Source organism: Saccoglossus kowalevskii, chromosome 9 (assembly GCF_978046115.1).
Source record: "Saccoglossus kowalevskii chromosome 9, keSacKowa6.1, whole genome shotgun sequence".
NCBI lineage: Eukaryota > Metazoa > Hemichordata > Enteropneusta > Harrimaniidae > Saccoglossus > Saccoglossus kowalevskii.
The window spans coordinates 26,698,288-26,721,476 of NC_140649.1; the positions used below are offsets into that span (position 1 = coordinate 26,698,288).

General features: G+C 35.2%; 1 protein-coding gene and 1 long non-coding RNA gene across 2 annotated transcripts in view; both read left to right on the forward strand.

The window, feature by feature from the left end:
• Nucleotides 1–567: 567 nt before the first annotated feature.
• The window catches only part of LOC144359600 (tyrosine-protein kinase receptor Tie-1-like), a 72,505-nt gene continuing 49,883 nt past the window's right edge, over nt 568–23,189 (forward strand). The window contains exons 1-2 of the mRNA XM_085504050.1: nt 568–652; nt 9,361–9,648. Of these exons, the coding sequence (XP_085360176.1) occupies nt 604–652; nt 9,361–9,648 (337 nt within the window). The 5' untranslated portion in view covers nt 568–603. The remainder of the gene's footprint in view (nt 653–9,360; nt 9,649–23,189) is intronic.
• Nucleotides 4,925–6,653, forward strand: LOC146739121 (uncharacterized). Its single transcript, XR_014930606.1, has 2 exons — nt 4,925–5,032; nt 6,420–6,653. It is a non-coding gene; the product is annotated as an uncharacterized LOC146739121 (long non-coding RNA).

Genomic DNA, 23,189 nt, shown 5'->3' on the forward strand with positions numbered 1-23,189 from the left:
GGTCTTTGACGTTTCGTTCTCATGCTCGATCATCGGATGTCAGCGTCAAATGAAATAAATACGACACTTTTGCCGTTTTACCATGAACCATAGCTAAAATGCAGGTCACATGAGTTTGATATAATTTTGATCATATAAACATAGCTGTGAATATACTGTACGCAGGAGCGTACTGACAACACGATGCCCCAGACAAGAGGGTACTCACTAAAACGAAGGACCGCGAAGGACCAACCCGAAGGACTTAAACGGGTGTAATGACTATAAACCGCTGATACGAATAACGTTGTTGTACGTTGCATTTGTTCAGATCACAAATTATTCTGTAGCGATTAAATTTACAAAAATACCCTAATAAACATATTACATGATAAATATAATATTTGAAATCTATATTATCAAAAATATTGAGATATTAAATAATATTATTTATTAACTCATAATATTTCAAGGAGTGAGATAAAATGGTCATACATCTCACAATGGGCAACCTTTTTTCGGTCGCGCCCGGGTGGGCGGTGTGTAACCTCCGCGTTGGTCACCTGACTGTATGCAAATTAGTAAACTTTATCGTGCGGCCTTCGACATTGAAGTTCAGAAGATATGGAGGCTGTGGTGTTATTTGTCGCTGTTCTTCAAATTTCGGTGACAGGTAAGTTCATTTTAGATAATTTGGATAATTCGGAGACGCAGTTCAGTTGTTAGACACATGCATGTACTTGGCGTGATCGGGCGGAACTGTCGACAGCAAGATCTCGTCACTTCACGGTCACGAAATATTTCGTTTACTTCCTTGTTGGAAAATTGAACTTTTAAGAGATTTGTTTATTGTTCTCGGCGAAAATAAAAGGTACAATGTGTTTCAAGCAGTTTAAGTGTCGGCAGCTGAACATATTACTAAGTTGAATATATCCATTCATTCACAAAAGTCACGATAGTATTTCCCTGTGCTGTGGGGTCATGTAGTCACCGCCATGGGGTGTGGGTGTTTACCACATCAGTATAATGCTCTACGAATATCCCTGTTTCTTCAAATAGTTTTACCTAAATAGTAGAGACTCCAAATGCACCCAAAACTGGACCCACAATGAAAATGTGGTTATTAATAATAAATATTGCTATTTTAATGGCACATATCTGGTGATGGAGTTTAACTCTTATCTGGTCAAGTCAATGTAAAAGTATGTGTGGCTGACAGGATAAGGGTTAATATATCTGTAATACAATGTTTGCATGTGTGCATAATAGCCTCTATATGCATACATAACTTGTTTGGGCATTGCTGGTTTACTTTTAATGCTAATACATGTAAACAGAGGAAATTTCAAGGAATGTAACTTTAGACAAGTTCGAAAAATTCAAGTGTCCGAAAAAGATAAAATTTAATCATTATAATTTTTAAAACAAGTTTAGCTCCAACAAGCATACTTAAATTTATTCAAAAAATGGTCAAATGCCAATTAGTGTATAGTTGATCATTCTCAAAGACAAACTGGAACAGGAAGTTGATAGAAGCAAGGATGTTTTCACCAACATGGGGGAAGTTGGTTAGCGTACGGAAAGGGACATTGTCTGTTTTTGTTTTTTCTAAAAGTTCTTGGTTTAGGATTATGACATATTCTCGGCAGGTGTTCAGCCGGCCATCTATTGACCTTACATTTCAGACAAGCACTCGTCTCCACATTGTAAACACAGGTACAAAATTTCATTTGACAGGCAAAATTTTGATTGAAAATACCTGTAAATTACAAAATAACCATAAACAATCAAAAAAAATTGTAAGATGAAAGAATCAGGCGAGCAACTGCTTTTTTTCATTCTCATAAAGTTTTTAGACAGGCATTTTTTATTTACTGGCTGTAACCCTGATGCTCTTCTTTTGAGAATTGGAAGCAGAGAATTCTAGGTACATGTACATGAACCATAAAGCAAAAAAAAACAACTAAGAAATGAATGAAAATATTTGCATGTCAATTGATGCAGACAGACAATCTGAATAGCTCTGCTTGACTATTTTCTTCTGCCATTCAATGCTCCAATCAAATTGATTGTTTCATCCATTCCATAAATATGTTGTTGTATTGTGATAAAAAAGAAAAAAAATCTTTATTACATGTAACGTGTAAACCAAAAAAGAAATGTCAAATTTGTTTTTGCGGTGGTAATAAAGATAAATTATTATTATTATTATTACATGTAAAACTTCACTAATTAATGGATCGTCTTAGTCTTTTCACACTGATACACTGGTAGAGAAATGTTCAAAAATAACAGACCCCTTAACATTTCTTCTAAACAGGAAGTAGTTTTATACTGATGCCAAATTAATTTTGATTCATTTGAAGTTTGTTATCTTTCTACTGAACTCTTTCAGACAGCAGTCATGTTGGTAGTCATCTTAGATTTCCAACAAAAATGGCAAAAAATTTGAACTTTTGTTTTTCATGAGTACTTTTACAAATTGACTTGAAATTGTGCATTAGTATCTATGGTCTCAGGTTTTTAAAAAAAATTAAATTAATTTTGATCAGTCGAATGCTTTGGCTGCCATTTAAAATTTTTTGTAAAAATATGTTGCTCCTTGCAGTTTTTTTGTCAAGCCATTTGTCACACCACATTTTTGTCACGCCACTGGGTGTCAAATTGCCAAACTTGCTGTTCTTATTGACCCAAATTTGTAAGACTACCTAACTTTAAAAATTGTGGTTGGTCAACTGATTCAGCAGCCTTATTGGATTGAAGGCATATCATGCATCATTCATGAGCAAAAGGAGAAAACACACACTACTCTGGATTTGGTATCTTCATAAGTATCATTTTTCCTCAGGTACGATTTAAAGCGGCTGACTGATGGCCATTTTGTTTTAAAGAATGCTGTTTTAGAGCCATCTCTCTGACTTGCTCAAGTACACAAAAATGCACAAATATAGTGATCGATCGATAGAACATATTTAAATGTCAAGTCTATTATACAAATAAAAAACAAGATCACGTCATGTTTATCTTGTGTTGTCACTGTACATCTGCTATGTTGAATCTAAAAACTACAATCAAATATAATCATATAGGCAACCTGTTATTTTTAATGAACAAATTGATCAACCAGGGAATTCTCTCTCCCTGGAGTTGTAGATATTTCAGAAATCACGACACCCAATATTTTCTTGAAACTATGTCCCCATGAATTAATCATGTACAATAATTTGACAGGGTAAACAAGGCTATTTACAAACTAGTTTCATAAATTGAATTAATTAATTTTCGCTGAAAAGACTTTTTGTGTTTTGTATGAAATTTATTTCCACTGATTTTCAGCGAAAATAGCGAAAATTAGTTGCAAGTGAAAAATATTTTACAGTAATTATTTCATTCTGAGCATGCAGAATTGTTCTGTAAGTTTTTTTGGGAGAAGTAGTTTTTTATAACCCCCTCAGGATTTTCAGATCTGGAAAACAATTTTGTGCATATCCAGCAGATTATTGTTCATCAACTTGCCAAGTAGCCTGACAAGTTGGCGTAGGTGGCGCCCTGGACTGCTGCGAGTCCAGGGCGCCACCTACGCCAACTTGTCAGGCTACTTGCCAAGTTACATTGATATCTGCTGCAGAATTTCTGAGAAAATGTTGTGAAAAGTGAAACTTACATCGAAGACCAAATTAGAAACTGTTACAAATAGCTTCCAGATAACCTTTGAAAAGTTTTAATTTTCACAATGTTCGAATATTTATTTGTACTTTTAGGTTAGTGAGGAAGTTATAATAATTCTTCGCTTAACTTTAACACTGTTTTTTTCACCCCTCAGACCCCTTTAAAAAGTCACTTCTGGCCATTATAATGGCCATTATTTTTTTAATGGCCAGCAAATGTTCGAGACGAAAAGTGAAACTTGCAACGGAGGCCAAATTAGAAACTGAAAGGGGAATAATCAAGACAAAGTGTCTCCAATTAATTAATAATTTGTTCTTCTTGGGTTCTACTCTGTATCCGTCCACTCCCAAAGTGTTCAACCTATGAGAAACCAAGATCCATTCATTCTGTTGCAATTTTAAAATTTGAAGTGACTTTCTCAAAATTATTGGCCAATAGTTCTGAAATAATCCCTGGTTAAAGGGGAGCAGAGGTGTGGCTTTTGACACTCTGTACATGAAATTTGAGATCTATGAATGAATTCTGTCGATAAAAACAACTTGTATGTGCTGCGAAATGCCCTAAATATCGGGTATAAAACGGGCTGTGAAGCAGATGACAAACTTCCGCTTTTCCTGGTGTCATTTCGCCTCTAGAGGGCCAGTCAAATGACGTCATCAGTGAACACTGATAATTGAACCCATTCAAGCTAGTACGCCAATCCCATAGAAATGCTACTATGAAAGACCTTGATAACTGACTACTTAAAAGTTGAGGAAACATGGCGAGGTGTTGTGTTATGAATGCCGTAACGATTCATGTTATGTTTCTCGAAATCCCAAATAAAAAATCAAGTTGTTGGTTGCGAGAAATCGGCGGGAGAACTAACGTGAAAGTGAAGACAGTACAGCGTTCTGGCTATAGTAAACAGTAAGTGAATAAATATTGTACGAGTTAAAACTAAATGAAAAATATGCTAATATCACTTGAACCACAGTACTCATTTTGCCCAACTTCCCACTTTTTTAGCCTTCGCAGACGAAGTCTGCCGAAGGCTTATAGATTGGGTTCTGTCCGTCCGTCCGTCCGTCTTTTACCTCTTATAACTTTGATATGCTCTGTCCATTTTTTTTCCAAGTTGGTGCACATTTTATTCTCAATGCCATGCATATGCACGCCAAGTATTTTTTTGATTCGCCAAAGTTTCACTGTGTTTTTCTGTGATTTTCAACATTTTACTAGTACAAGTGCCGAAATTTGCCGGAAAAATCCGAGTTTTACCGTATTGCGCATGCGCCAGTCTAACCGCTGAGGAAATCGCCGTCGATTTCGTCTGAGGATATTGTATTCCGGGGCTGTATCTTTCTTTGCACAAGGCTTACATAGATTAAATTCTATCTCAAAGGTAAGAAACTGTGCTTTTGGTATTTATTATGAACTTTGATTTATTCTTTTGTGTGTCCTGACTTTAGTGAGAAACGATCGCACAGTGTCACACTTTGCCAGAAAAACAGTCCTGCTATTAGTTCAAGAACTGGTTATGAAACGTGTAAATCGAAAGTTTATCTCGTCATTAAGGAGGCTTAGGAATAACGTTTGGCATATGAAATACTGGAATAATAAAAACGTAAAAGTTTAGAACACGCTGATCGTGATTCTGTTATGTACGATTGCTATTTCCGGTGTTCATTGGCAAGTGCTAGCAGATTGAAACTTGGTTTCGTGACGACATATTAGACTAGAATTATCGAGAAAACAAGTCAAGTTCGGCCAACCGTGACTGCTTGAAAGCAATGATGAAATTGAAAAGTACTTTAATTCAATATCAATGAATCTATCATCACTTTTAAATTACCTTTGAAGTAAATATGATACCCGAGTGCGTTATTGCATTCGTGACCGGGACTTCCATGGTGTTGGAAGTTTATCGGTAAATCGAACCTCTGTCAACAGAGACACATTTTCCCAATCAGCTATTTATCTCGGTACAGAAGTCAGGGTGGCAATTTCAATGTTTAGCTACCATAATTTATCTCCATTATGAGCAGGAAAATAAATTACGGACCTCGATTGAGATGGATTTAACTGCGGCCATGTTTTTAAGGGATATGTGAAATAATATTAGGGAGGGGGTCAAATTCACGTAATCCGCAATTTTAATGATGTTGACTTAATATTAAATTTTTTTTTTCAAAACTTCGGATATTATTTTATATAATATTTTAATACAACTACAATATGTTAATTAGTATGCAAATTAATATGCAAATTAGCAGCCAATCTGAGACAATGCAATCCAGTTCAAAGGAAATTTGACATACACTTAGGTTACATGATCACTACCTCTGCTGATTAGTTTTTTATGCACTTCTATCTGCTTTTATATTAAATGTATTTTTTTGTATTTTTCTCAATAGTTTTTTTTTATTACTTTTGATAGCTTGGCATCCATTTGGTTCAGCTCAAGTGAAATTTTCGGCACAAGTACTCTGGCTTTTTGCACATTCTTAATATTTTATTTTTGCAGAATCCTGTGAATATTAATTTGACAACTTTGTAGAGTGGAAACTATTGAATTAGTTCATCCCAGACTTTGGTAGAACATGTTTAAAATAGTACAGTGTGAACTGCAATTTCTTTCTGGCTGGTATAAATTTATTAAGTAATATTTTTTCGTACTAAAAAGACTCAAATATCTTTTTTAATTAAATCTTACAGCCAATGGGAGCACATATGCTACAACCTCTGCTTACTTTGGACTAAATGTTTTTGTTTTTTTTTTGTTTTTTCAGGTGCAGAGCCAGATTTTTTTCTCAGAAAGCAAAGGCACTGGAACTACATGTATTACAAAAACATACCGGTACTATTCACTGCGTGTCTGACAATTGTATAAAGTTTCGCAGGTCCTCTTTTTTTTTACTTTGAGAAGTTCTGTCAACCAAAGCATAAATATGTGTTTTCTCTGCACATAAAATTTCACACGATTTGTTAATATTAATGTATGATAATAAAAACTTGATAATATTCTTCTGGATTTTTGTACTTTATTTGTATCATTGTCGTATGAGAAGTACCGGTAATCTTGTCCTTATTAGAGATATTGAAACTGATCCAGGGCCACAAACTAGTTTATCCAAACAGACACAACACTGACTCTACATATTTGCAGATCTGATTTGTATACTTCCTTGTCATTTTACCTGTTGTACTGGTTTGGTGCTATCTGGTTTCCTTGCTGAGAATAATGCTGACCTGGATGGAGAGTGCTATAAACTTGAAAATGCCATAGAAATCATGTTTGCCAATTTATGTCCATGCAACTTTAGAATGACAACTAGCGAAGGCAGTGTCATTCATGACTTGTAAACGATCGCTTAATTTCCGACCGCACTGTATTTTCCGACCAGAAAACGACCACATTTTTACAGTTTTTTTTTCTCTCGCTCGTATATTGAAAACACCGACCGCTCGCCCAAACACTGGTCACCGGAACAGGAGTAGTCAAAGTTTTTGGGGATATACAACAAGTGTTAATTATTATAAATTCTGAACGGCTCTTCAAATCTATACCACTCTGTATCGTTCGCGAACAACTTCATCTGTGTCAAATACTAGAGCCGGTACAATATTGTAAACAAATGCCATGATATCTCAGTCATATCGCTATTGTATACACTACCTTTTTTATTCTTGTTTGCGCAAACGTTGAATAGCCGTCAAACATTCCAATATATTTAGTTTTTAACTATCTATAATTATATGCACACACTTTGACCCTTTGACCTAGATTTGATTGGGATGGAATATTTTATTTTAAACAATATTCTGACGTTACTTACTGCCCCAAAATGTTTCAACACAATTGCGGTATGACTGTCCGATTTACAAGTGCATTGGGTAATATATTAATAACCATTCTCACCAATCGCTAGCTTAGGAGCGAGTGGGAAATCAAACAGCCGCAGGTCGCCCAGAAAGGACTGAGAAATTAAAAAAATTATATTTCCACAAAGTTAAATAAATCTGGCTGCATCAAAAGCTTGGAAACTAGTTATAATATTTTGCAAAAGACTGAGTGATCAACGACATCATTTTAGGATGCAATTGACTTTCATTGCGTAACTTACTGCGCGGCGATGCTGACATCAAGTGTGTGTTGACCGAAGTTTGATCCCAAGTCACGCACTGAACAGGCGCGTTGCCTTAGCAATCTTTTTCTTTCATGCTCCGCGCGTCGATCTTCTAAAATTGTTATTAGTTCTGACGGTGCTGTACGCAAACTTGCGCTGCTTTTCTAATTACGCAAATTTGTTTACAATGTTGTACCGGCTCTAAAAATTTCAACATTGTAATATATCGGTTTCATAATAATTACGCAAAGTCAGTTATTTAATATTGGACACAGGTGAAGTTTCCTCCGCGAATGATACAATGTGGTATAGATTTGAAGAGTAGTTCGGAATAGTTAGTACCCGTTGCATCCCCAAACTGTATCACTCAAAACCACTATTTCGATCACTACTCTGCCAATGACCAGTGTTTGGGCGACCGGTCGGTGTTTTCAATGGGTCGGTGAGAGAAAAATTACGATAAAAATGCGGTAGTTTTCCGGTCGGAAATTAAGCGATCGTTTAAAAAGTGGGAAGTTGGACAAAATGAGTACTGTGGTTCAAGTGATATTAGCATATTTTTCATTTAGTTTTAACTCGTACAATATTTATTCACTCACTGTTTACTATAGCCAGAACGCTGTACTGTCTTCACTTTCAGGTTAGTTCTTCCACCGATTTCTCGCAACCAACAACTTGATTTTTTATTTGGGATTTTGAGAAACATAACATGAATCGTTACGGCATTCATAACACAACACCTCGCCATGTTTCAACTTTTAAGTAGTCAGTTAACAAGGTCTTTCATAGTATCATTTCTATGGGATTGGCGTACTAGCATGAATGGGTTCAATTATCAGTGTTCACTGATGACGTCATTTGACTGGACCTCTAGAGGCGAAATGACACCAGGAAAAGCGGAAGTTTGTCGTCTGCTTCACAGCCCGTTTTATACCCGATATTTAGGGCATTTCGCAGCACATACAAGTTATTTTTATCGACAGAATCCATTCATAGATCTCAGATTTCATGTACAGAGTGTCAAAAGCCACACCTCTGCTCCCCTTTAATAAAGTGATTAAATCAGTCATCACTTTCGATCTAACTCTATCTTGCCATGAAATGAGTTAAATAATTGATTTTAAATTATGTTCTATTTGGTAGAAGTGAATTACAAGTGCCTAAAACTGGGTATTGTCTGTGTGCTGTCATCCCCTGGGAAATGTGTATTCATTTAACTATTTTGGAAAATTTTCAAATTAATTGATCTAAGTTACAATGAAATCATAACTCTTATCTTGTTCTCATGTACCTACATGTACATGCATTTGTTGATAGGTGCTGACATTTACAATGACTAAGTCTTGTTCTTCTATCAGCAGTTGTATACAAGGATATCAATAAGTTCTATTTGGTGCAAATGTATTACAGTGACTAAAACTGAATATTGACTGTCTTATCATCAGAGATGCATTCATTTGAATAACTGTGACTATTTATTTACCAGGGAAAATCTCACAATGAATACATCTTATGCCCATGTCTTTCTCACATCATGTTCCATTACATTCATGGCAATTGTTTGTGGCTTACAGACATTTACAATGACTTGTTGTTCTTTCAGCTGTTGCATACAAGGATATTACCTTTTTCAATGCCAAAGCATTACCAAGTAAGACTGCCAGTACTGTCATTGGTGGATACTCAGCTGGTATTGACACGACAACATCATTTACATATGGTAGAGTAATAGATACAGGTACAGGGGATGCACTACCAAGTGATGTGTCTTATAAAAACCAGGGTGGTTATGCAAGGAGGATGACCATCCAAGCAGGCTCTGATCTACCTGGTGTATACTACTGTGATCATTCAGGTTTCACGTTACAAACAGTTCTAGTTGCATCAGAAGGTGAGCAGATTTATTTTTTTGACAGAAGGAAGAATAAAAAAACAAAACAATATATAGATCCATTCAATACTACATTTAATGGGTATACATGTAATAGGTGATATTGAAGAGAATTCTATTCAGTGTATTTGAATACAACAAGGCAACTGTTGAATTCTGTAACAACACTATAATGTGTAGTACATTTATTAATTTAAAACATAGGTTTTTATTTTCTTTAATGATATTTTTAATTTCATAATTAATATATTTAACGTGTATGATATGTGTGTGTACATGTATGTGTTTGTTTTGGAGTTGATCCTCCAAAAATTATTTAAATTAGCTATCAAAAACTATAAAAATGCATAAATGACTTACTGTAAAGGACTTGATTTTCCCTTGGAATTCATCATAAAAGGATGAGTCAGTGAAAATATCATTTTTCCTATATTTTGCAATCAACTCAATCAAAAAAAAATAAAATTAAACTTTATACATGATTTTAAATGTCTTTTCAGCAAAAATTACAGTTAAAATAAAATATTGTACAGTATATTGTATTGCTCTAACAATTTCTGTGTGCTGATTCACTGCTGTATGCGGACTTTTGAAACAGCCAAGTAGAGTGGTTGTTCAGTTTGGCTGCCATTTAATATTTGTGAAAATATGTTGAAATTATTGTTGAAGTTATAGATTGATATGTTTGGTGGACTAACATCTCATCCATTTTTGGTGGTGATTGTGCAAAACATTTCTAATTTTCCCATTTTGGAAACAATGTTTTCAGCTGTTGTTGCTTCATACATTGTAGATGCCGATGTATCAACATTACCGGGAGCTGGCGACATGTCAGTTATGTGTGAAAATACATCAATCATTACAATTACAATTCAGTGTGGAACAATTTTCATTAGATTTTCAAGATGCTAATTTAAATTGTTCGAGTTACAGCATCAAGTTATGAACATTGAGTTACAGAAATGATCACTCCCATATTTCAGAAACAATGACCAAATTGTAACTTGATGTTCAATTAATAGTTAAAAGAACTTCATCTTACGGGCAATATACATTTTTGTTTAGTAACTCGAATTCTCATTAACTGTTAACCAAACTATGAGTTGTTTTGTCAAGCTGAATTGCTTTGATACTTGATATGTGGACCTGTACATGTATCTTGAGTGGAGTTTTGTCAGAATTGTTCATTTTGTGACGATATCTTCAGTTCTCTATTTTGAATAAATTTGTTGTAATTTTTGGTAAAAATGCTATTTTCAACTTCTTTTTGAAAACTATTAGCTCAATTGCTTTGATACTTGGTATGTAGGTACCTTAGGTGGACCTCTAACACATTTGTTCATTTTGAGTTATATCTTCAATTTTTTATTTTTGGCAAATATTTTTGTCATTTTTGGTAAAAAATGCTGTTTCACAACTTCTTCTTAAAAACTACCAGCTTAATTACCTCGATACTTGGTATATTTGTAACAAGTGGATACAATTATGTAAACTGCCATGGCTGTGATTTAGAATATTGAGCTAACAATAACCATGGCAAATCACTACATCATCTTATATAACATTATCAAATTATTTTTCCCTTAACCTAGTTTTGAGATGTAGGTATACATTGTAATTGTCTGTTAACTATCAATATCTCAGGAACCACTAATCTAATTAAATACAACTGGGTATATAGCTGCATAGAAATAATGCTAAACCTGATAAGGTTTTAGTGGAAATCCACTAAATCTAAATTTGTAAATCTATTAGTTGAATTATTGTTGTTGGTTAAGTCATTAAGTCTTTTATATATTTGTTCAACATATTCTTGCCTGTGGTGAGTGCAGTAATTTGCATATGATAAGATGTGTATTTCATATTTACAGTTAAGTTTACTGTAGGTCCTGTATTTATTTGTGGATGCCTGTATATGTGCATCTGTTGTACAAGTATCTCAAGAACCAATCATTAGATTTCAATCATGATTTGTGATAATGCTTTGCATATTAAAAACTAGTATAATTTTCCAGGCCATAAGCCCAGTGGCCTCAACATGTAAAATCAAGAAAAATAAGAGGTGGGCGTATACCAATATAATAAGTAAAATTCATTTTATTCCCAAATGATATATGCCATTCATTATTTGGCAAAATATTTTGATCAATTGGCCTATTTTTTGTATGACCGCAAGTACTTCCTAGAAAGAACAGCAGATATGCCTATACAATACGCCTCAACTTGCCTACAGGTACAGGTAGACCAGGTGTATATTACTGTAATACTTCAGATGTGTCAATACAAACAGTACACATGGCATCACAGGGTGGGTAGATCAAACCATAACAGCAGATATGGCTATACAATACAACTCAACTTGCCTACAGGTACAGGTAGACCAGGTGTATATTACTGTAATACTTCAGATGTGTCAATACAAAGAGTACAAGTAGCATTACAAGGTGAGTAGATCAAACCATAACAGCAGATATGGCTATACAATACAACTCAACTTACCTACAGGTACAGGTAGGCTAGGTGTATATTACTGTAATACTTCAGATGTGTCAATACAAACAGTACAAGTAGCATCACAAGGTAAGTAGATCAAACCATAACAGCAGATATGGCTATACAATACAGCTCAACTTACCTACAGGTACAGGTAGACCAGGTGTATATTACTGTAATACTTCAGATGTGTTAATACAAACAGTACAAGTAGCATCACAAGGTGAGTAGATCAAACCATAACAACATATATGACTATACAATACAGCTCAACTTACCTACAGGTACAGGTATACCAGGTGTATATTACTGTAATACTTCAGATGTGTTGATACAAACAGTACAAGTAGCATCAGAAGGTGAGTAGATCAAACCATAACAGCAGATATGGCTATACAATACAGCTCAACTTACCTACAGGTACAGGTAGACCAGGTGTATATTACTGTAATACTTCAGATGTGTTAATACAAACAGTACAAGTAGCATCACAAGGTGAGTAGATCAAACCATAACAACATATATGACTATACAATACAGCTCAACTTACCTACAGGTACAGGTATACCAGGTGTATATTACTGTAATACTTCAGATGTGTCAATACAAACAGTACAAATAACATTACTAGGTGACTAGATCAAACCATAACAGCAGATATGACTATACAATACAGCTCAACTTACATATAGGCACAGGTAGACCAGGTGTATATTACTGTAGTACTTCAGATGTGTCAATACAAACAGTACAAGTAGAATCACAAGGTGAGTAGATCAAACCATAACAGCAGATATGGCTATACAATGCAGCTCAACTTACGTACGGGTACAGGTAGACCAGGTGTATATTACTGTAATACTTCAGATGTGTCAATACAGACAGTACAAGTAGAATCACAAGGCGAGTAGATCAAACCATAACAGCAGATATGGCTATACAATACAGCTCAACTTACCTACAGGTACAGGTAGACCAGGTGTATATTACTGTAATACTTCAGATGTGTCAATACAAAGAATACAAGTAACATCGCAAGGTGAGTAGATCAAACCATTACAGCAGATATGGCTATACAATACAGCTCAACTTACCTACAGGTACAGGTAGACCAGGTGTATATTACTGTAATATTTCAGATGTGTCAATACAAAGAATACAAGTAACATCGCAAGGTGAGTAGATCAAACCATAACAGCAGATATGGCTATACAATACAGCTCAACTTACCTACAGATACAGGTAGACCAGGTGTGTATTACTGTAATACTTCAGATGTGTCAATACAAAGAGTACAATTACCATCACAAGGTGAGTAGATCAAACCATAACAGCAGATATGACTATACAATACAGCTCAACTTACCTACAGATACAGGTAGGCCAGGTGTATATTACTGTAATACTTCAGATGTGTCAATACAAACAGTACAAGTAACATCACAAGGTGAGTAGATCAAACCATAACAGCAGATATGACTCTACAATACAGCTCAACTTACCTACAGATACAGGTAGGCCAGGTGTATATTACTGTAATACTTCAGATGTGTCAATACAGACAGTACAAGTAGAATCACAAGGCGAGTAGATCAAACCATAACAGCAGATATGGCTATACAATACAGCTCAACTTACCTACAGGTACAGGTAGACCAGGTGTATATTACTGTAATACTTCAGATGTGTCAATACAAAGAATACAAGTAACATCGCAAGGTGAGTAGATCAAACCATTACAGCAGATATGGCTATACAATACAGCTCAACTTACCTACAGGTACAGGTAGACCAGGTGTATATTACTGTAATATTTCAGATGTGTCAATACAAAGAATACAAGTAACATCGCAAGGTGAGTAGATCAAACCATAACAGCAGATATGGCTATACAATACAGCTCAACTTACCTACAGATACAGGTAGACCAGGTGTGTATTACTGTAATACTTCAGATGTGTCAATACAAAGAGTACAATTACCATCACAAGGTGAGTAGATCAAACCATAACAGCAGATATGACTATACAATACAGCTCAACTTACCTACAGATACAGGTAGGCCAGGTGTATATTACTGTAATACTTCAGATGTGTCAATACAAACAGTACAAGTAACATCACAAGGTGAGTAGATCAAACCATAACAGCAGATATGACTATACAATACAGCTCAACTTACGTACAGGTACAGATAGATTAGGTGTACAGTATATAACTGTAATACTTCAGATGTGTCAATACAAACAGTACAAGTAACATCACAAGGTGAGTAGATCAAACCATAACAGCAGATATGACTCTACAATACAGCTCAACTTGCCTACAGGTACAGGTAGACCAGGTGTGTATTACTGTAATACTTCAGATGTGTCAATACAAACCAGTACAAGTAGAATCACAAGGCGAGTAGATCAAACCATAACAGCAGATATGGCTATACAATACAGCTCAACTTACCTACAGATACAGGTAGGCCAGGTGTATATTACTGTAATACTTCAGATGTGTCAATACAAACAGTACAAGTAACATCACAAGGTGAGTAGATCAAACCATAACAGCAGATATGACTCTACAATACAGCTCAACTTACGTACAGGTACAGATAGATTAGGTGTGTATTACTGTAATACTTCAGATGTGTCAATACAAACAGTACAAGTAACATCACAAGGTGAGTAGATCAAACCATAACAGCAGATATGACTCTACAATACAGCTCAACTTACCTACAGATACAGGTAGGCCAGGTGTATATTACTGTAATACTTCAGATGTGTCAATACAAACAGTACAAGTAACATCACAAGGTGAGTAGATCAAACCATAACAGCAGATATGACTCTACAATACAGCTCAACTTACGTACAGGTACAGGTAGGCCAGGTGTATATTACTGTAATACTTCAGATGTGTCAATACAAACAGTACAATTACCATCACAAGGTGAGTAGATCAAACCATAACAGCAGATATGACTATACAATACAGCTCAACTTACCTACAGATACAGGTAGGCCAGGTGTATATTACTGTAATACTTCAGATGTGTCAATACAAACAGTACAAGTAACATCACAAGGTGAGTAGATCAAACCATAACAGCAGATATGACTCTACAATACAGCTCAACTTACGTACAGGTACAGATAGATTAGGTGTGTATTACTGTAATACTTCAGATGTGTCAATACAAACAGTACAAGTAACATCACAAGGTGAGTAGATCAAACCATAACAGCAGATATGACTCTACAATACAGCTCAACTTAACATAAACCAAAGAAAAACCACAATGGGAAAAATGTTATTCATAAACTGCTATTGAATTCTGTGAACCCCTTAAAGTTCTCTACAGTTTAAAAGGTTTAATAGGCGCTTCTTCTAGTTAGTGTGTAAGGTGTGGCTGCCTCCTTTATAGAGTGAACCTGCACCCTGTGTATCATTGGTTGGCATATACACTAGAACACAAGCTAAACACATGCTGTGCAATGCTCTATAGTTACTACCTCATTTCGTTTTTTAGTGGGAAAGTTGTTATTGAGAAGCTTACTGTTATTCACATTGCGATATGGAGTTATGATGGTTGATGTTAATAAAAACATAGAAACATAAACACATCTGTTGATGATTTATTGTAAACAACAATAACGATAGACAAATTGTAAATGTAAAACAGAATATGCAGAAATAATGTAGAAAAAGTATGCAGTGAAAATACAAAAAAGAACATATTATAAATTCATGTTGAATTCCCTTCTTTGACCATTTACAAAGAAAACAGTTAAAAGGATTGAATCATTGCAAAAGTTCTGTTTTGTGCATAAGTAACGATTTACTACAGAAGACGAGACACTGCATTTTTACCATAGAATTAAAGAGTTGTTTAATATCGGACAATTAACATTTTGCCTTGACTACTAGAGGTATTAAATTATTCTAACTTCTAATATTTATTTAGATTCTACGTCTATTGGAGAATTACGGGTCCAAGAACAGAGGAACGAAATATGATTTTCAGGCAGAATTATTGAATTTCTCTGATATTACAGGTGAATTACTGTCTCAAGAAACGGGGGAACTACCATACTCGACCGCGTTATCGCCAAGGAGGCCTCAACTCAGAAAATCACGATTTTTTAGGGGTGGGCGCTTACCTGAGCACCCCGCTCGAAAAAGAGTTCAAATGAAAAATTTGATTCAGATTACGCCTTTGAGGGAAAATCAAATTACGAAATTAGTTGAGTCGTCATTGATTTTCACAATGAAGAAACAGAAATGATCACAAAAAATATGCACATTTTATTACAATATTAATTACGTACCACCAGAATTTACGAAATTAAAAACATTTGAGTCTGTTGGAACACAGTCAAAGTCAAATTTGTCATATTATCTCCACTGACGAAGGTGTTGGATCGTACGCAAACTCTCGATGAAAATCACTTTTCGCCATGATGCATTTGCAGATTTGACGTGTAGCAGCGTCCTTTGACCTAATTGGTCAAGTTGGTTATTAACCAATCAGAATGCTGTGTTGTACTGACACAATTCTTCGGAAATTCCCGAAGACTTTCCAGTAACGCAATGCGGAAGTGAATTATCGATGTCGAAGTATGATCTGTTGGAATTGACTTCAGCGAATAAACGACATGGTTTTTCCAAAAAACTAGTAACTAGCCATTTTTGAGAGGTAAACTGAATATGCCATGAAATATTTACCGCATTTACTTGTATTAACAGGTTATTGTCAAAGCGTCGTTTACGCACGGTTACCGTGTTCTACGCATTCACAACATGTTCACAGCGGTTGATATCCACGCTGTATCATATAAAAACGATTACCAAGATTTGTTATGCAAGACTAAGTTTTAAATTAGTTGCATTTTGAAGGGGTGGGAGCTTTGCCGAATGTGACCCCAAATATAAAAATTGCGCAAAAGTTGGGGGTTGGCGCTTGCCCGGCCATGGGCGCTAACGCGGTCGAGTACGGTAGTAGTAGTCATACTCCAATATCTTAAATAACAATGTAATCAGGTTTTCAGATGAAATTAAATGTAAGTTGTATATTTGACGTAACTAACAGATAATGAAACAATGCAATGTGGCGCCTTCCACACATCCTATTATGATGAATTTTCTACAGCTACATTGTTCAATATATTCTTGGAATAAATGCGTTTACCAGATGAGAAAGTAACACTGTGTTTATCTGTGTTGCAGTTGTTATATGATAATGTGTAGTTACTCATATACTATACAACCTTTAAAATGTTAGCATATTCTTCTAAGAATTTTTATAATAGCAAGCATGTGCAGCTTGATACAGAATTAAAGCACCTGTAGTTTTAATACTGTTGAGAGCTTTAGGATAAAATACTAATGAAGATATTTTACACCCAAAATGCATAGGTTTTGACATTAAAAAATAAACAACTTTTGAAAGCAGCTCAAAATTCTGAAATCTTGTGGTTTCTGATGGCTGGTGAATACTACGTATAGCAAACAAAGCATATGAAATGTACTTATTTCATTACAATTTGAAGTTTTTAAGCGCATTTAACGCAAAATAAGACCTTATTGGGCTTTTTTAAATTTATTTATTTATTATTATAAAATTATTATTTTCATTTTTAAAAATTTTTACTTACATTATTAGATCACCAAAGCCTGTGTCAATCAATATACACAAACTGTAGAGCTCTGATTAGTCCCCGTTCAGGCGCAGCCTGAAAAGGGGACTAATAATTCAGGTTATGTCCATAATTCCGTCTCCAACATTTTCTCAGAAATTCTACAGCAGATATCAGTGAAACTTGGCAGGTTGATGAACATGTCCCCTCCGAGTATGCACGTAATTTTTTTTCCAGATCTGAAAATCCCAAGTGGGTCTTTTTCACGATTTTATCAAAAATTGCCTCTCCCGGCAACATTGACAAAACGTCTGCGCATGCTCAGAATAAATTAATTACTGTAAAATACTTTATTTTTGCTTGCAACATTTTTTTGCTATTTTCGCTGAAGGAATGTTTCAGTTAAAATAAAATCCAGCGAATATACCCTTTTCTTATATGTTACAGTCAACTTGTCAAAAATCAATGAAAATAAATTCAATACAAAACACCCAGAAAAAGTCTTTTCAGCGAATGATAATTCCAGCTGAAATAAAATATTTTACAGTAGATTAGATCTGTGAGTAAGGCTGCTGTTATTACGGCACGTGATTTCTCCATTGCGTGCAATTTATTATAGTACTGTTTATACATGTATTCTGTTTGGCTCAGTGGTCTCATTCACTCGTTACTAGAAGAACTAGTAACTTTATTTGATTTCAAGAACTTCAAGAAGGCGGCATAAGAGACGTGTTTGCAAAGGTAAGTTTTCCAGTTTATTGGGGTACGATTGGTGTACATTTCGTGACGTACGGACGTGAATATTATGATGATTGCCAGCTTTATATTCTTGTGAAAAACCAAAAAAAGCAAACAATTGTCTCTAATCTACGAAACTAGTTTGTGAATTGTATACCCTGTCAAATTATTGTACACGAACGATTAATTCACGAGGACATAGTTTTCAAGTACCGGTAAATCGTTTTCCGGTCTTTTGCTTGTGTAGCGATTTCCGAAATATTCACAACTCGGGGGGGGGGAAGAATTTCCCTGTGTCGATCAATTTATTCATTATATAATAGCAGGTTGCCTATGATTATATTCGTATTTTTTATGTTGTGAGCATTAAACTGTTAGTTGCAATGAAGATTTTGGCGATCTTGTGCGATTCAACATGGCGGATGTACAGTGACAACACGTGTATGGACGGTCGGTCGAGCAGTCTGCAACGGACCACAGTCTGTGAACGGACCGTGAAATCGCCCGTTTTTTCGGCACTTTTTTTTTTTAATGTTTTGGATATTTCATTCACTCCTGATGCCTAAAAGAGTCTAATTTATATTTTACCGTAGTCATTGACACCTATTCAAGAGTATCATGTTTATTGTGAATAGCGTGAATGGGTAAGCTTCGTTTCGACAATGGGCTGTTATTTCTGTGAACAATGTTAAATTATTCTTTGAATGCTCAGTTTATTTTTTGAAAACAACTAATTTTTCGATTTAAAAAAAATCATGCCGTTTTCCCCGTCAAAATCAAAGCATAAAGATCTTGCTAAACATCGGTGAATCCCCTGTTGCGTTCACCACGAGGTCACTGAGCCGTCATTAACATATTTAAATGACCACGTGTACTGAAATAACATGGCGGATATCGCATCGCATCGCATTTACATTCGACCGAAATCATTCGTTTACGATGAAACTAAGTTGAATATTACTTCCAATTCATAAAAATTCAACGAATTATTTTTTTGTGCGTATTATAATCATTACTGAATAATAATAAACAATTGCAATACTTCGAAAACAAGTAAGTTATTCACTTGCGAAACACAGAATGACCAGATTGTGCTACCGTGATCATTTGCTACCGGTACTAACAACTAAGCAATGTATTCGTGTTTGTATTTATTCGAAACTTCTTTTAGAAAATACTTTACTTTTCGTAAACTTTACTGAATTTTTGGGGGGATTCAATTCCAACATTTCGCGATGCCAAACCAAAGGCCTTTCACTCTTTTGAGTGTGACACCTAAACCAGAAGTTTTATGGTGTATAAACTGGCACTAAATGAAAAAGCCGTTGAACCTTATTCAAATTTATAAGTACATGTTATTATGTATTTAATTATGAAAACTGACTAAATTAAATGTGATCTTATTTTTAATTTGAACAGAATTATGATTTATATCGGTAATGACGTTTTCATCCAATATTAATAGTGCAATTGTTAAAATGCCTACCTACACATTTATTGTTTTTGTTTCTGTTGCCCTGAAATAGACATTTGTAAAAAAAAAAAATTTAAAAATCATGCTTGATTCAAATTCAAAAAAAAAAGATGTAGCCATGTAGCCCCTTCCTGTTATCTGTTTCCAACTTCTTCCAGAGTAAAACTGGTGAAGCCATGTAATTGCCATACAATCAACTGTGGGAAAACTTATATGTTATTGAAAATCTTTATTTTGTTGTCTGTGAATTAATATAATATTTGAAATGGTGTAATGGTGCAAAATATTCTCAAGCAATTGGTTTTCTGGTGGCACTACACTGTGCATTTATGCATGATCTCAGCTTACTAAGTGATGATGGTGGTTGAAATGGAAAACTGAATACAAAAATCCAGTAACATCTCAAACGAATTTCCGTCTGCTGTGAATGCATGTTTCGTTACATCAAATAAATAACCCAATTTTATTGAATGTATCCAAAAACATGGTACCAATGATCTGAAATTTCAGGAGTGCTCGCTGAAGGTTTATCAATCTTGCTTATTGTCTTGTTCTTTACCAATCCTGCATTTCAGTTACTAGAATTTATACTAAAAAAAAATAGTTTCTGTTTTTCTTCTAATAATTCGGCCACTCTCAAAAACAAATATTTTTCCATGGTCGAAATGCAAGAAGAATACAAAACTACTGTGATTGCATAGCGATACCTGTAGGGCCATTGTCAATTAGTTCGCCTGATCAACACAGCGTTATACATAGGGCTGATATTGAATCACGGAGAGTAAAATCTTGTGATACTAATCTCTAGAACCGCTCAGATTGGTACATACCGGTATGTCTTATGAACCCACATGTGTATATCTTTAACAATACTCATTTTAAACTTTTTTTTTTTACAGTGGTGCTGTGAACTGCTTCAATTTTGCAAGGCAATTTTTTCTGGGTTCCTACAACATGGAGTGTCAGGGACTTTATTGAAATTTCATAGAATCCTGAATATATCTAGAAGTGAAAATTAAATGGTTTACAGTATTTTATACCCATTAATAATGATGAAATGCAATAATATCACTGCACTAAAAAGACTTCAAACAATTATTGTTACTTCTCCATTGAAGGTTATGAGCAGACCAACCTTTACTGGCTTCCTTAATTATTACATGTACTTGCTCTGAAAACATAGCTTTTACAATTGTTTAAATTAACAGATGTTGTTCTATGTACAATGAATACATTTTAAATAATAAACCTTACTGTATTAATAAAAAATTGTATTTGACAACATGAGAATGATTCTGATGCCCAGTGGTGATGTTGAAACAAACCCAGGTCCTGGTAATATACTAAGACCTGATTAACAAAGAAGTCATGTACATCAAGGTTCACTCAGATTTATGAATGCAGTTTCTTGAGCAAGTATACATGTATGACAAATAGTTTTGTTGCACTTGTGTACTCTGAGATTCTGAACATGGGTCAGTGGAAGTTTTTAGTTGTCAGTACAAAACTAGATTATGGGAAATCACTTTATGATGAGTTGTATTCACATAGAGTACATATTCATTCACCTGTTTGCAGATGTTCCTTGTACTACTTTATAATCAAATAACGGGGACTGTGACATTTCATGTCTTGTTCCTTTAATAATTGTATATAAAATTTGCAGACTGACATTGCATTTCTTCTTTTGGCATAAATATTGGTGTAGATACCCAGGTTTAAAAATGGTCTGGCTCAGGGGTACCTTCCTAACCAGCTATATATAACTACACCACCAAGATGCATTCAAAATTTAACAATATATGGGATTCTTTTGTCATTTAAAACCGTATGACCAATAACCATCTGACTAATGAACCCTTGGACCAATGAAATCTAGAACATATGAACCCTTGGAATAGCGAGCTGTCCAAATTCACATCAGCTGCATATTGAATGTGGTGTTGGCGGTCCCTCGAAATGCATGAAGCTTATTGACAACATATTACAGCACTTATAATTATACAAGAAGACCAAGCCAAGTATTTATTTGAAGGAGATTTATTAAAAGAAAGTTGATCACCGAAAATGTGTATACCATCGATACTGTCTTGTGTTTGTTAACCATACATGGTGCTATCACAAAAACTTTGGGGGATGAGCCAAAAGAAATTGACCAGTGCTGCCGCCGAGTCTATGACAGAATGTAACGAAGAGTGGACTGTCACCAATTATGATGTTGAACAACTCCATTGCTTTGATAAATCGTCAGTTATTAAAACAACCGGTAATCGCGTGTATAGTCATGCTGAAAGTGGGAAATCTGCAGTAGAAATCCAGAGATACACCACCCTGGAAAGAAAACGCAAACAAAATATAGGGTGAACCACCTTGTATTTGGAAACACAGAGCACCATATTACTCTCCATGCTCTGTTTCTACTGGTTAGCCCTGCTAGATTTGAGCGATGCTTATTATTTATTTATTTATTTATTTACCCACACAAACCGATACACTCAGCGAGTCAGCGACTCCCTCTATTTGGGCCAAGTAGTGAAGTACAAGGTGCTCCTACATGGCTCCATATGTATTCACCAGAGTGTGGAAACAGGTGGTGCTACTGCTGCGTCGGGCGTTGGTATGCATCAGCTCGTACCTAGACGACTGGTTGCTACACAACCCAAACAAGGGGTGGTTAGTCAAACAGTAAGACTAACACAGGATTTACTACTAACACCAGTTGGGCTTTCTAGTAAATCGAGCAAAGTCCCATCCTCGGCCAACACAGTTGGTGTTCCTGGGCATGGGGTTCAACATGGAGGTGGGTTGGTATGGTCATTGCAGGCTCGTTGCTATGATAGATAACTTCGGCTGTTCCAATGTTGGCGACGAAAAGTCTGGGTATGTCACGAATGTATCAAAACAACCTTGATTGCAGCAAATCAACTTCAATAACATTCAGAGCATTCACTGTACATTTAATAGCAATGTTGATAATAACTTTTAGCAACATTTACATAAACATTATTGTTCAAAGAATGACTGAAACGATAGTAAAACAATGCAAATAGATCATAACATTTCCTCAGCCAGTGCCAATAGAAAGCATTCTTAGCTGAATGACTTTGGTGAACATGAGGTGCCATGTTGTTGAAAGGCTGAAAGTTCATTGCCACCATATATAGGTGCCATGACTGACATGATGCATGGATTCATGTCTT